The following is a 15,179-nucleotide window of genomic DNA, read 5'->3' as shown; positions in this document are numbered from 1 at the left end:
AGTTCCCGTCAGATTTGATTCAGACCTCAAGACCATCGGTTCTTTAGGTACAGTGAATGACTTAAGTGGATTTTTCAGGAATTTTCTCTTTCTGTAAAGACAGAGGGCTTTCAATCTCTCACTTTATCTTGTTCAACTAAAATGGTAGTATGTTTAGATTTCGGCATAATTGGTTACTTAACCAGAACATTAATTGAGTATAAGGAGCACATCAACATTCAGAAACACTGTGTGTGCAGATAATTCAATAATGAAAGTTGGGGTGCCGGTTTCTTCACTTCCTTGTCTTGCTCTGCTTTAAACCCTCAGAAAACTTTTCATAAATAAAGGAAGACTTCTTGGAAGGTAGCGTGAAGCACATAACAGTGCTACGGGGGGTGGGGGGCAAGGTGACCACCTTTTGATTAGTTTTAACTTTGATACTAAGAAAACTCTTTTAATAGGATATTGTAAATAACATGCTTTTACCTGCTTGCACTGCTGCCTCCGTACTCTTTAGTTAGGCCTGTATTTTCAATTTTGGTGCCAGAAGTTAGACACTTACTGTAAGTAATTAAATAATTCAGTATTTGTTGTTGCAGTGAACACTGGCATATCCTTTTGGATATGCTTTGTTAATATGGTGGATACATAACTCCTCTGTTAACTAGGCCAGCTTGTTCAAGCACAGAGCTAGAATGCTCAGGGATGTTTTTAAAAGCACAGAAGGCCACAAAGTGTATAATAGCTTTTTATACTTTAAAACATATACTCATATTTTTAAAACTTGGCTAGCATGTATGTGACCTATATCTACATACATACGGATTTTAAAATGAAATCGTGCAACACAGAACCTCTTAAAGGAAGTCCTCTGTTGATTGGTAAATTGATAGAAGTTTTCAACCTGTAGCATTTGCATGCTATTTCCATCACTTTTGAGAAATTCTACTCTGCCTCAGTGAACAGTTTTGTTTACCAAGTGAATGAAATGAGATTAATATTAGCATTATTGTACTTTATGAAAGAAGAGATTTGTTTGCATGATTTGGCAGATTTTCAGAACATATTTTACAAGGATGACATTGAACATCTGGCATCAACAAAAAGGCACCTAATACCTGTACATTAGACTTTTATCCCATGGGTTTTGCCACTTTGTTTCACATATTTATTTCTGTTGTTTGATCTTTAAAATGTCTCTCTGGTCTTCCGAAAGAATAACAAATCTGATTCTTTTTGAAGACTCTTCCCTACAGGCTAACTTATAAAATATCTTAAAAGTGTGCCTGATTGTATCATTTCTTGTAACGGTAGATTTTTATTTTGTAATTCCTGAAACTGCAAACTACGAAGCTGTAAAACACGGCACAAAAATTCTTCACTGTGTGCAGAGTTCTGAGATGAAATACATTTCCCTGGGCTAGCAGGGAGAGCTGTTGGGAGGTTAGGTCTGGGAAGAGGTACTTTTTATTACAGATAACTTTGTTAATCTTTGAGGCTTGAAGTACTTGAAATGGTGTGTAAATGATGGTGAAACTGAGACTAATAATAAATGATAATGAAATTAAGAGTGATATTCAGAAAGTTGGACATTACAGTGAGACAGTCTGAAACTGTTACTTCTCATGTTAAATGGGTGCTCTTTAAGATTCTTTGCTTATAATCTCCTCTTCGTTCTCAGGTATGAATAATAAAATACTGATGCTTGAATCCCAGATTTGAACATATTCTTCCTTTTAATTTAACAGGTTTTAGGACTTGTTCAAAATATGAGTGTTTTCCAGTGCCCCAAATGTAAGCATGAGACACACATTTTTGGAGCTGATGGTGTAAGAGATCTAGCAAAAAGTCTTGGATTGGATATTTTAGGTAAGAATATAGAGATGGCTTTATTTTTGAAGAAAAATTTTGTCATGCATGAGGAAAGCTTTACCTGAGGTATGGGACTGCACAATCCTAAATTACTCTATATTCAGACAGTGTTCAAATATAATAGAACTAATAAGTTGTTGAACTTCATTATTGTTGCATGCTCGTTCATAGAATGTGGACTGAATATGAATTGATTCATGTTCTTTTTTAATTTGTCCATGGTTAAATAATCTAGCCTGCATATAAGCTAAAATATACATTGATCTCTTGCTATTTTCGAAAGGCATATTTCAATTTGTGCTATCAGTTAAAAAAAAAAAAAAGCATAATTAAGGTGGTAAATGGGATAATTGCACGTGCTAATGATGTGTTTCTATGTATTACTATAATTATCTCAATGATTTTTTACAGCTAATTCATTAAAAAGAACCAGGAAGCTCACCTAGAAAGATCAACATAAAAATACCAAGGTCTGACACAAACTTACCGTAGCAAGGCAACACATAATTAAAGACATGCATCTGGGCTATCTTTGAGACTTCTGGATATATAATGAGATGTGATCAGAGCCTGAGGGAGCTTCTACAGCCACGGGTTATGTGGAGGGAGGCAAATCCTCCACAACCAGTTGAATCAAACCTGCCTTGAGATACACAGGCACAAATGATGTGCTGTGCCATTGGTCCCATAAATGTTCTGTAGTATTCCTTATGAGGACAGAACTGATTGTGATAATATCTAATGAGGGTGGTCTGAGAGATTTGCATGTTTAGCAAGGAGGAATGAGAGGTATGAGGACAAGTAGAATGAAGTTTTCTATAATCTAGCCTTTCTCTGGCAGCCTGAAGATTAAGAATAATTACTCAAGGGTTAAATTTAGAATTACAGGACTTGATCAGATTAGTATGCGCCTACTTCCAAGGGTGACTATTACACAATGCTACCTTATGGGGAAACATTACTGCGTACAAATGATATGTTAATCTATTCTAGGTGGAAGTTTTATCCTAGTGCTATTGAATTGTATCCAAAAGCTTTGAGAGTTTATTGCATATTTAAAAAAAAAAGTTTGAAATTTATTTTGCTTACATTTTGCAACAACTGTGGCTATTCTGTTCAGCTGAGCACCTAGTCCTGTTATGAATCCTGACAAGGTCTTAGTTTTCATGATGTCATCTGACAGGTTCTGCAGCCTAACAATATGCAGGGTAGAGAAGTAATTTTCCTCTATTTGCTCACAATTTGCCACTTCTAATATTACTGAATTCCTCCCTTATTTTTGTTTATGACAGAAGACAGTTTATGACTGTAGGAGTCTCCAGTACATCTTCTGAATGTAGTCCATTATCTCATAATTTTATTGTCTTGTCTTTTTATTTGTATCTCCCCTAAGAGTGCTAAATTTCCTAAGAAAGATTTTTAGTGTTCCTGATTATTTCTCTCCCTGTCTCTGAAACACCTCTATTTTGCTTTCTTCTTTTTTTTTGAAACTGGATGATCAGAACTAAACACAGTAATCCACTGCTGCCTGTACAAGTTCTGGTATGGTCCTGTAGTGCCAGCACATCTTTGTAGATTTGAGGAAGAAAAGAGAAGGGTTGCCATTTTGCAGAAGGGCCATTCTTTTTGTAATTTCTGAGATTTTTATTCAGCTGACAGTGAAGAAGTGTTTTTTCACTAACAAAGCATCCTTGAAAAAGATGAAGATTAGTCTTGGCACAAAATAATGGTAAGAGCTATCTTCTGGGAGATTTACGGAGTTAGTGTTTTTCTGTTAATGAGAACATTTAAGATGAAATTAAGATGAAAACATTTAAGAACATTTTAAAGGATCTACTAAAAATTCATTTTTTATGAATAAATGAATGGACTTTCATGACAAAAGAAATTCATTCAGCACTGAAAAAATAAGTGCTGATTAAATATGAAAGAAATGGACTGTAATAGTCATAAATTATGAAGTGGTTGAATTTCTTCAGATTCAGTTAACTAAGTATGGAGCCACAGTTTTTGTCTTTTAATCTGTTTTCCTGTGTGCTTTTGATCCTAGAGTTTTCGTTTTTAACTACCTTTGTTATTTCTAAGTTATGTCAATTTTTATACTGTTTTTAATGTTTCTTTTTCTGACTATATTGAATTTCAGTAATCTATACTGGGCTTGATTTAGGTTAAATAATCATTGTCATAATGCATGAATTAAACTGATGCAGCTTCTGAGATCAGTCAAGAACTAAATGTAGTCTGTTCCATCTATATCTGTCCGTGCTGTAGAATATAGTTGTATCTTCTATTAAAAGAAAATAGGTTATTGTTAATTCACCTCATAATTACCTATGTTGCAATGAACTAGTGGTGGGAACTTCAAGTTTTCCTGAGTGCTGCAAAACTGTATTTCAGGAAAATGTATTTCAGAAGTGTTTAAAAAAACAAAAAACAAAAAACCCCCCAAAAACTGATTGGTTACTAATTGATTCTTCTTTAGAACGTTCCTTTCTGACAGTTCCCTGCTCATTTTAAAAACACAATATAAAGAAGGTTTCTATTGGGAAGACAAATGAGCTAAATACTTTTTTACCTTTAATTGGATACCAGGCCTAATGAAAATAATAGCAGATGTTGTTATTTGGAAATTAAGTATACATAGAAGTCTTTAAATAGTGAATAAAATCTTAACACAACATTGAAAAGAATACACAATGAAGAGATAAGCTAAGCAGTAAGTTGCATGATGAGTATTTGCCTAATACTCAAGCAGATTTTTTTTATGTACCCAAAATAGTTTGTTTCTCAACTTGTGTTTTTCTCTGTATTCAACAGGTAATAAAGCAAACTCCCTGTCATAAAAAATCCCAATATATGCTTAGCATTAATGATCATGGATATGCAGAAACTGCACTGCAGCCAATTTTCATTTTAAATGCTAATTTTTTTAGATTAAGTGATTCAGAGAATATCCTGAACTGGATTTCAAGTCGCTTCAGAGCTAGATTAATGAAATACATTTAAGAAATACTAGGTCTTCTCAGAAGTGTATCTTCATTTTTTTTATTACAGGAGACATTCCACTACATGTTAATATAAGGGAGACATGTGATTCAGGACAGCCTGTTGTGATCTCACAGCCTCAAAGTGATGCTGTAAGTTTGGTGCAGTGCACTTAAATAACTAAATAGAGTGGCGGGTTCTTCTCATCGTTGTAGCTTGAACAGAAATGTCTATTTGAATGTAACTTAGGGAAAAAAGGTTCTGTAAAAGTGTAGTGTTACTAAGTTACTGTGGCCCGTAGTTTTGGAACGCTGGTCATCCATTCTCCTTGTGTGCATGTTTTTTTTGTTTAACTGATCTGAATCATATTCGGAGTAACAAGCACTTGATCCAGATTCTGGCTTGCCAAGAAGAGGAAGGTCAGTGTCAAGCCACATGAGACCTTATAGCTAATGTCGGTCTTCTAAAGCTGTCAGTTGAGCCTTTGGTAGTCGAGCCTGGAAACTGTCAAAGGGTCCTATCAAAAGATGTTTGGAACAAGAACCTGCATATTGTCAGTACCTGGATTGTTTTCAGCAGGAAGGGGAGGAATTTACACACAGGAGGAAATATTTTTTTCTGTGCATTTACCAAAACATTTTATTGCCAAAGGAAAATATGAATTGTTGAGGTGGTGGGAGTCAAATATACATGTCTCTGGAGAAAAGCAGTTGTGCACATGAAATGTTGTCATTAATACTGGTGGAGTAAGACTTTCCTGACAAGTTTGAGGGTTTCTTGTTTGTTTTTTTGTTTTGTTTTTTGTTTTAAACTTGCCCCACTGCTGGAATTTATCTGCCAAGCTCTGTAGGGCAGAGTTGTCTGTCACATTGTATTTGTAAACTACATAGCATGGTGGAGCCTCATTCTCAACTGGTGTTTAGACATTACCATTAAAAAAAGTGATTTAATAATGATAATAAATGGTAGAATCAGTTAGCGATAAGGTGGAAAGTACAAATAAGGTATCCTTCTTAATATCATCATTGCTAGGCACATAGTGAAATAGTTTTTTCCTTTCTACTCTTAAAGGAGAAAAAAGAATACAGTGTTATAACATACTGATCTGGATTCTGGAAGAATAGCATCTGTCTTTAAAATTGTAGTATTTCATTTAGCTTTGAGAGAGAAGCAGAAACAGATATGGCATCCTGATTGAATGCGATATATATGTATTTGCTAGTCTTAGCCTCTGTGTAACATCGTAGTGATCTTGAGTCTAGCTTATCATGAAAAGGCATCATTATAAACAATACTGTAGGTTCTTTCTGGGAAGTCTAATGAGTGCTAAGGTTTGGATAGATATGTAGCTCAGGTCAAAGCTGTGGCAAAACAGCTGGGCAAACCAAGATGGAAGGCTCTTTCCACTCACGATAGCTGAAATCTGTGTTAATCAAGAGTCTATAGCCTGCAGGACTATCAATCTAACAACACAAACATGTAGGATAATGTTCTGAAAATTATCAGAATCTGTAGTGCTGTCATCTGTTTCTTCTTGGACTGTGTTCTCGGTAATGAAAGGAGGGGTTATTAGCATCATTTATGGCAATTTGGTTAAATATGAAGAGAAATAAAGATTTAAAAATATGAGTGACTCTGGGGAAAATTTTTTAATATACTTTTCTCCCATTGTGTCTGTGAGATGATCATTCTCCCCAGAGAATGAGTTTGTTAGAAGTCACTAATCTCTCTACAGATTGAAAGAATTTTCCTTTATCCCTGGTTTGCTTCTCATTTTAAAGACAGTGATTGTTGTTCTCTTATATTTTAAAAGAAAGAAATGAAATTCTTAGCACATAACTGATGGTGGGATAGGTCATATAGGGTCAGATTCTAATCTTTAATGTATGACACCCATCACCATGTTTCTCAAATAAACTAAAATTGTGGCTGTTCATGCATGAACAATCATAGTTTTTCAGACAGAGAACAATGTGCACTGAGCTGCTGAAATTATCTCTGCTCTTGTCCTTTAGATTTTTTTTATACACAAATCTGTGCTGTCTCTGTTAGAATACACTTAACATGAAATACAGTGTTACAGAACTGAAATAATACCTAGCTGATTCAAACAGTGGGGAATAAGGATGGTGATTGACTTCTCAGAAACCCAGCATGTTGTCACACCTTTTAAGCTCTGTGAAGGCTACACTAAAACGTGTTTCTAAAATAAGTTAGCTAATATTTTTTTTTTTGCTTACACACCTCCCACAGGGTTCACCTTGCCTTGCTGATATGTAAAAAGTATAGCTGTCTACAATAGAATTTTAAAATATGTAAGCAAAGGTGTATTATCTAAATTCTTTATTTTAAAGCACAGTTTATCTTTGTCTAGACATGTGCTTAGTTAAATTGTCTTAGATATAGTTGGTGGAAAAGGAAAGCTACCTTTTCAGAAGCGGTGAGGAAATTACTAACAACCAAAACAACCTTTCTAGTAAGGAAGGAAGATTACTTGTAGAGTTATGCATATGTCAGTTCAGAAATTCTTCCTCCAGGAAGAATGAGTAGCAGCGCTGACTGTGTGGAGGCACAGAATATAGAACTCATCTACTTTTGGAAGGGTTGTCTATACAGCTAAAGAAGGTGAAGGTTTAATGGCTAGAGTTTTTGGTAAAGCTTAAGGCAGTACCCAAGGAAAAATAAACAGTACTGGTGGAATGATTTTGCTCTTGGTATAACATTGTCTACATTAGGGTGTCTGTCAGCTTAGTTGTTTAAATTGTTGTTTTTGTTTTGTTCTGTATTTTTACACTCTTAATTGATGAAACTTTTTTATGCAGGCCAGTGCTGTAGAAATGGAATATTGTTATACTCGCATATTGGTGTAATGGCAGGGGCTAGTCTAATAGAGAGCAAGTAGACAGCTGGCAGCAGTTGGGAGTGATTTAAGATCCTCTGTGAGGAGCTAATCATTTCTTAGTTTAATCAACAGTGGGGACTAACCAGACCCTCCTGGAGATAATTGAGAGTTTTGGGAGCTGAGATATGCAGCACTTCCCTCCTTCCTGAAGCTGTGGAGGGGGATTTCTTGGCAGCAAAGGCTAGTAGAACAAAATCAGAAACACTCTACTAAAGTGGGAAAAGTGTAATAGGGAAAATGGAAGAGGAATTACTGAAACCTGGCGGACCTGATAGTGCTGAGACGTAGGGGAACCTCGTAAGGATCATCAGAAGGAACAGGGGTTTGAAAGAGGCATCCTGAAACTTGTAGATAAGAGAGCCAGAAACACAGCAAGAGACAAAAGACGTGATTAATTCCAGTGAAGGTTTTCTTCCATCAAATGAGTCTTTAAATGCCCAGTGAACTCTCCATCCACACTGGGAAAGAGGTAAGAAATGGTTCCCAAGAAGGACTGTTTGTGTATGAGCACAAAACTCAAGAGGTACAGGACAGTTGATGTTTTGCTTGTGAGGACTTTCTGGTTAAAAAATAATATCTTTCTAGAAGAGACATGCTAACTGTGAATGTCAAACACCAAACTCCCATCTATTCCAAAATCAAAGAAGCAACTTAAGGAAGTACAAAATACATTTACTGTATGAGTATAACCATTCGCCTTTTTAAAAGTGCAGGTGTCTTGCTGTTGGAATAGGCCAATGAGGAAGGAGATGTGGGAGGCTGAGGCAAGTAGTAGATGAAGTCTGTCATCTCCTCAGCTAGGGAATAAGGTAATTAAAATTGTTGGGGACAGATGAGATAACACACCTCTAGGGTTTGGCAGAGAATAGTGTATTAAAGACGACAGAGAAGTTGGGAGGGAATGGAGTTTAGATTTCACCTTCTCCTCCTCTCAATTATTAAAGAGGTAGTCAACCCTCATGGTAAAAAGTACAGGGAAGATGGATGCTTTTGAAAAAAAACAAAATGCGAGGAAACATTGTGTAATGGACATTAGGTTACTTAGTGTTTTCTTGCCACAAACTGTTAGAGAAAACATTTGGAATATGTTAAGGAAAAAGTACTTTGAGTTCACTCTGTTGTTGCATAAAAATCAAGTGGAGGATATTGGGAAAGTAGGGGAAGATGAAAGAGAGCAAACTCAGTGGATCAGCTATAGCTACAGTATTAGAACCCCAAATCGCAGCCTATTGTAGATACGTACAAACTTACTTGCAGTGTGATGAGTAATTTAAGACTTGGGTAGGAGAGGAGCCAAACTTGTCCTGGAGCAAGGAAACCAGGACTTGCGGCTGGAAAACATGCTTAATGTCAGTCTATCCAGATTGTCATTAAGGCCAATGTATGGCACAGAAACCACATACTTCATTGTCTAGTTCATATTTTATAAGATGAAGTGTTTTCAGTACTCTTGCAAATTTCATATATTCGTATATATTCATATATTGGTGAAGGAATGGGAGGCCAGTACACTGCACACATCTGTAAGGGGAAAAAGCCCAGTGAGGTGGAAAGCAGGGGCATCAGCAGTCTGACAGAACAGAGGGAAGTCAGTCTGGTTAAATATCCCTTTTCAATTAAATTAGAAATGTTACAAGCTTTATTGTGGTATTACCCAAACAGATGGAATTTATATTCAGAAGGACTTTTTTGTAGACCTTCATGAAAGGGTGTGTATGAGTAGGGTAAAAATGTGCAACTTTTTAAATCTTTGGAAGAAATAGTTGGAGAAAAATTGGGGTAGAGGTTGCAAATAATGTTTGCTGTTGTTTTACTGTCATCAACAATTCCATTTAACAGTAGTCTCTCCTGGATATGGTATCTTCAAAAAAACAAATAAAAACAAACTAAAGAAGGCTGCATGATATGTTTTATGATATGCCTTACCATCAAGGCTTCCTTTGAATGATCACAGTAATGTTTGGTATGTGTAGGTCTGAATCTTTCAGTCAAGGTGTAGGTAGTAAAATGCATCATCAGACCCTCATTTACCCTTCACTTTGCTGAAGAAAGTGCTGAGCTGTAGGATAGTCCATTTGAAGGCTATTACTATATTGCATTTATATCGCACTGTTCTGCTTAACCGTGTTTTCTGGGCAGGATGTCTTTTCTTGATGTACGTAATGGCACCTGGGTGATACACATAATGGCATCTTGGGGCTAGCAGTGTTTACCAGCTCTCTCAGTTGAAGGCTTGGCTTTTGCAACTGCTGATTTATAGGATTAACAGGAAATTTCTGTGTCCCATGAGCCTGAAGGAGGTGGTAGATTTGGGAAGCATCCAGGTTAGTTACCCACCTCCTACATTTTGTGCGTTGCGTTATGGATTGGCTTTCATCATCTCACTGAGCCCACTTTTTGAGCTGAGATTTCATTGCAGCTTGACAGGAGTTGCCAGCTCATGCAAAGGAGAATCCTATGGTAGAACTACCCAGAAGGAAGATAAAGAGGGAAAGACTGTGTAAGCCTTTTGCCGCAATCAAGAATTTCTCTGGGTCACATGAAGCTTTTATCTGAAGTGGAAGTTCATTTAAAGCTGTGTTTGTCATCGTGCTTTTAGTGCCTTCAGAGTTGGCCATGGTAAACCGCAGACACTAGGACAGCTCCAGGCATGTACTGAAGGTTGCAGTTGTGTGAAAGCAACAAGCAATTTCCTTGAAAATTAAAGGTATTTAAAATCTGATAGGACTGGAAGATGGACTGTGGTTGAGCAAAGAGAATGCTAATAAAACAAAAGCTACCATGTATCATTATTGTTATGCAGATGGTCGAGCCAAGTCTGGTATTTGTGCTGGTGATGGTCACTGTCTAACTAGTTACTAGTTGCCCTTGGTTGCTAGTTTGTTTCAGCAATGAATGGAGTATAGGCCCCCCCAACAGCTCAGCTGAACAGATTTGAATACCTCATCCTTTTTGATAGGTATAGCAGCATCCACAACATTCGATATTTGACAACTGGGACTTGCATTGATTCTCCCTTGTATTCCTGGGCTGAATAAATTATCGTAACGGTCTTGGAGTCCCTTACACAAATAGAAGTTGGAAACCATGTCAGTACCTGGATTTACAATCACTCTGTGGTGTACTTGGCCCATAAGCAAGTGATGAGATCAGCATGTTTTTTCTGAGTGGCCAGTCTGAAGCTGTTTGTATGGAATGCTTTGAGAGAAGGTGAGTGTGATGGTAGCTCCCACCTGTTTTGCATTTTTTGAAGGGTCAGTTGTATTCTGTAGGTGTGTGGCCCTTACAGTAGACACTGGAAACTTCGTAGTGAGTGGTTTGTGGTCCAAGATCTGTACTTTAACGAAAACAAACTGTGAGGCAAACTAGGAGGCCGTAATCAAGCTAGTCCATGGGAATAGGGCAGAGTCAGCTGTGACCTGTAAGGTTGTCTTTTGTAGTCCTCATGGGAGTGAAGAGTACATAACTCATGGGTAAAACTTTTAGGGAGAATGAAATGCCCTAACTGGTTTGAAAGGCTCACATTTTGCCAGCATACCATAGGGGTTAAACAGATTAGTTAATAAAAAGGTTGGCTTGCAGTTTAAGTGCACCCCATGTCTATTATTCCATGACATAAAATAATGAATCAGGATGTTCTGGTCAGTTAGACTAAGTAGGACTTTTTCAATCCTTTTCTGAATGAGTCCCCTCCATCCCCTACCCCAGGCTCTGTGCTGCCATTAGTTCTGTGCTGTCATTAGTCATTTCAATCCTAAGGAGGTTTGTGACTGAAAGAATGCTGTAATGAACACCTTTGTTTTAGCCTGTCTTTTTTGGCAGTGTTTAAACCAGTTTGAGAGGTGAATGGTCTCTTGTGTGGCCATTTCCCAGCATTTTTGTCTCTCTTAACATCACCTTTCATCTCTAACCTCTGCCCTCCCCAGTGCTGCTCTCAAACCCCAACTGTACAGCATTAATAATGAACAGATCAGATCGGTTGTTAGGATGTTCTGTCTCTTTCTGCACATTTCTTCTGTCTCATCCTCACAAAGCAGGGAGGATGTTCGGCCTTCACGTAGTTGATGTTACTGTTAATACAAAGCTGCCCATCTGCAAAAGAAAATGCTTGCTTACAGAGAGCCAGTCTATAAACCATTCCTATTAGAGCTTCCAAACCACAAAGGGAAAAACTATGATCTCTAAAGCTCACTCATATCATATTAATATGAAAATGGTTGTGTGTGATTAAGAACTGAAAATCCTTTACTTTCTTTCTCCTCTGGCTTTTCACCCAAAAAGGAAATAAAAAAACCTCTCCATTTTTGGTTGCAATCCATCTTCTGTTGCTTAGTAATGGCAGAATAAACAGCTGAACCCAGCTGTATTCTGAGTCTACAGATGGCACATGAAAAAAATCATGAGTAGGAGAAAAAGTTCAATATACGTAGAGTAGGGTTTATGTACTGAAGAGAGTATTGATAGTTTCTGAGGTCCCATTTAGACCTTTCACGTATGTTGATGTATATTACCTCTGTTTTACTAGCTTTAGATAAAAGATCAGATTTCTCAGTGAGAAAAAAGATTTCATTTTAATCACTCTATAGGAAACTGGGGTCAGTCAAAGCATGTAATAAAATTTTTATCTACCCCAATGTAGAAAAACAGAGTATTGCTAAAAGAGTCTTTGAATAGTTTTATAAAGCATTTGTTGTAAGAGACATAATGATGGGTTCTGGCCAGATTCTGGTACAGTCCAAAAAAATGAAGTAGTACTGTAGTGAAAGCTTGTAGCGAGGAAAGTAATCAGTCCACTGGCATCCAGGCTTTGGCTACTGTCTTTAAGTGTGCAGTGAAAAAATGTACCCATTGTTCCCAGGCAAGGTTAGCAGCAGCCAGTGTGTGGCTGCTTAATTTAGTGGATAGCTTTTAGTAACAAGTGCAGCTCACATAAAGCTTGAGCTAGAGAGCCAGCTCTATTAATAACAGAAGGTGAAGAAGACTGAAAATAGTATAAAAGACTTGGTAATAAATATCTGCCCTAATTTTCCTTTCAGGGAAGTGAGAGAGGGTGAGGAATGACATTGTCTCTTACACAGATTACATAGATTCATAATGTCAGAATCCTTAATGTCAGAAGAAACTATACAATTGCAATTCTGACATCTTACGAACAGCATTACATTCATTTACTAATCCTATGTTGAATTGTTAACTTGTCTGAATAATATAATTTGTATTTTGTTAGAAAAAGAAAGTATCTCGTCCCACATTGAGGACATTAAGAGATGCAGAATCCATTGCTTCCTTTTGGGAGCCGAGTTGTGTAGCTGATCTCCTGACTGGTTCAAAATGGGAATGAGAGACTTAAACAATTGAACTTTTCCAGATTCAGCTTTCAGGCATAGGTTCCTGTTACGCCTCTCACCACTAGATAGGAAGTCTATATTGCCTAGTATTTTCTTCCTATGAAGGTACTAATACACTATAATCAAGTCACCTTTTAATCTTCTTTTTGGGAAGCTAAACAGATTGAATTCTTTTAAGCCTGTTACTGTTGGACATTTTCTTTAGCTTTCATTTGTACCTTTGTTTTTTCTACACTCTCTTCAGTTTTTTCAAAATGCCTTTAAAATATATATATCAGAACTGGATGCAGAATTCAGAGTTGCAGTGCAGCCAGGGCATGGCTTACAACAGTGTTAGCCTTCCCTTTTTTAAGTAAATCTGTATGTGTTACTTCTGTATTTGATTCATTAATACAGTAAACATGGATAGAATCACTTCCTTCGCCTCCTTACTAGTGCCCTGCCTTTTGAACCAAAGATACTGTGAAGTACAGCCTTATTGGATCATGTGTTGAGCTACTTGTCCACTAAGGCGCTTGGCTTCTTTTTAAAATAACTTCATTCTGGGATAGTACTTCTGCTTTTTCAGGGCCAGCCTGTATTAAAATCTAGGCCCAGTTTAACTTGCAATACTTGTTCCTTTTATTATCTTTCTCTCATCACTGTTTAAAGTGTGACATTTTTTGTCATCTGCAAGTATTAGCAGTAGGGATTTTTATTTCCAATTTGCTGAGGAAAATTTGTCAAGTTGGCTAGTCTGGGCATAGTACTAATTATTGCAAAGGCTCACTAGAAATGGCATTATTTACTTCAGATTTCCCATTGCCTGCTTCTTGGAGTCTGTCGCTTAATAAATCCCTAATGCATTTATAGTTTGTTGATATTGTATCATTCCATTTTGGTTATCAAAAAGTTTTTCAATGCAAAACAAAATGCTTTTCAAAAGATATTACATCTATGCAGTTACCTCTAGTGGCCAAACTTCTAAGAGTGAAATTGGGATTGTTTAACAGGATAAGCTTCCTGCAACATCACGCTGATTGGAGTTTTATTCTATTCCTGTATTTTAATTACCTAATAAATAAATCCTCTGGCAGCTACATGCCTTTTTGCCCAGGACTGGAATCAGTTACTTAAGTCATCCTGCTTTGGTTTTTGTTCATATTAGCACAGTCTTAGCAGTCTTCCAATCTTTAATGTCCTCAGTGCTCCAAGTTTTATAAAAATGCAAACATCAGTGGGTTTCAGGTCTCTGCAAACTTTCTTTTTGGGAGACCAGAGTACAGTTCACATGATTCTGCTAATTAAAAAGTCTATCTTTCGATCTCATATAACCTTTTTCTTCCTTATTTTGGTGAACACACTGTTAACCATAACTTAATGGGGAAGATTCAATACATCTTTGTAAAGGAAAGCTCCGTCTTGCAATTTATTGGCATTTTTCAAAAGAGTCAACAATCATATGAGGAAGGGGGATTTAGTATATTGATACGTAGGTGGACCTACAAAAGGCTTTTCAACAAAACCTCTTAAGCTGAGCTAGCAGAAACAGAAAGAAAACTCCTCACACAGTTGAACAATTTGTTCAAGGATAGCAAACTAAGGCTATAAATAGTTGATTTTCTCGAAGACGGAGATTGCTAGTGGAGTCCTATAGGGACTATGTTCTGTTCAATATCTTTAGTAGTGATTTAGAGGAAAAAAAATGTTTAGCAGGTTAAGAAGATTGCTGATAATGCTAGGGCATTTGACACAGGAGAAGACAATGCTGACTGCAGAGGGTTGCAGTAGGAACCTCCTGTTACAAAGTAACAGAGCAACCACATGGCAAATGAAATTCAGGGTTACTCATAGAGTATTTATTAAAAAATAATCTAATTTATTTGGGACCTTGACTTAAGGTAGCAGTTACATGGAGAATCGAATGTCTCAAACAGGATAGCTGGTGGCAGCCTGGATGGTAATGGCAGTCTCTGTTGCAAGGACTCTTACCAGTGGTGTCTTCAGCTGGATCAAGTGAGACTGCCTGAGCTGCTTGTCTGCTCATTTCTTATAACGTAGCTGGTTTGTGGTCCTACATGACCACTGCAGCTTACGCATGATCCATTGCT

At 37.0% G+C, this 15,179-nt stretch overlaps 1 protein-coding gene across 6 annotated transcripts in view; it reads left to right on the top strand.

The window, feature by feature from the left end:
• NUBPL (NUBP iron-sulfur cluster assembly factor, mitochondrial) overlaps window positions 1-15,179 on the top strand; it is a 102,426-nt gene that overhangs the window by 74,642 nt on the left and 12,605 nt on the right. For 2 of the 6 annotated variants that reach the window (XM_064512380.1, XM_064512376.1), the window contains 2 exons: window positions 1,731-1,851; window positions 4,909-4,991. In XM_064512380.1, the coding sequence (XP_064368450.1) occupies window positions 1,731-1,851; window positions 4,909-4,991 (204 nt within the window). Of the gene's footprint in view, window positions 1-1,730; window positions 1,852-2,265; window positions 2,990-3,356; window positions 3,584-4,908; window positions 4,992-15,179 lie in introns of those variants that run through there. The other 4 variants (XR_010389371.1, XM_064512378.1, XM_064512377.1 and 1 more) reach the window with 4 other exon arrangements.

This window comes from Dromaius novaehollandiae, chromosome 5 (assembly GCF_036370855.1).
Source record: "Dromaius novaehollandiae isolate bDroNov1 chromosome 5, bDroNov1.hap1, whole genome shotgun sequence".
Lineage (NCBI taxonomy): Eukaryota > Metazoa > Chordata > Aves > Casuariiformes > Dromaiidae > Dromaius > Dromaius novaehollandiae.
The sequence above is the reverse complement of the archived record's forward strand: the minus strand, read 5'-3'. Positions and strand labels throughout refer to the sequence as shown.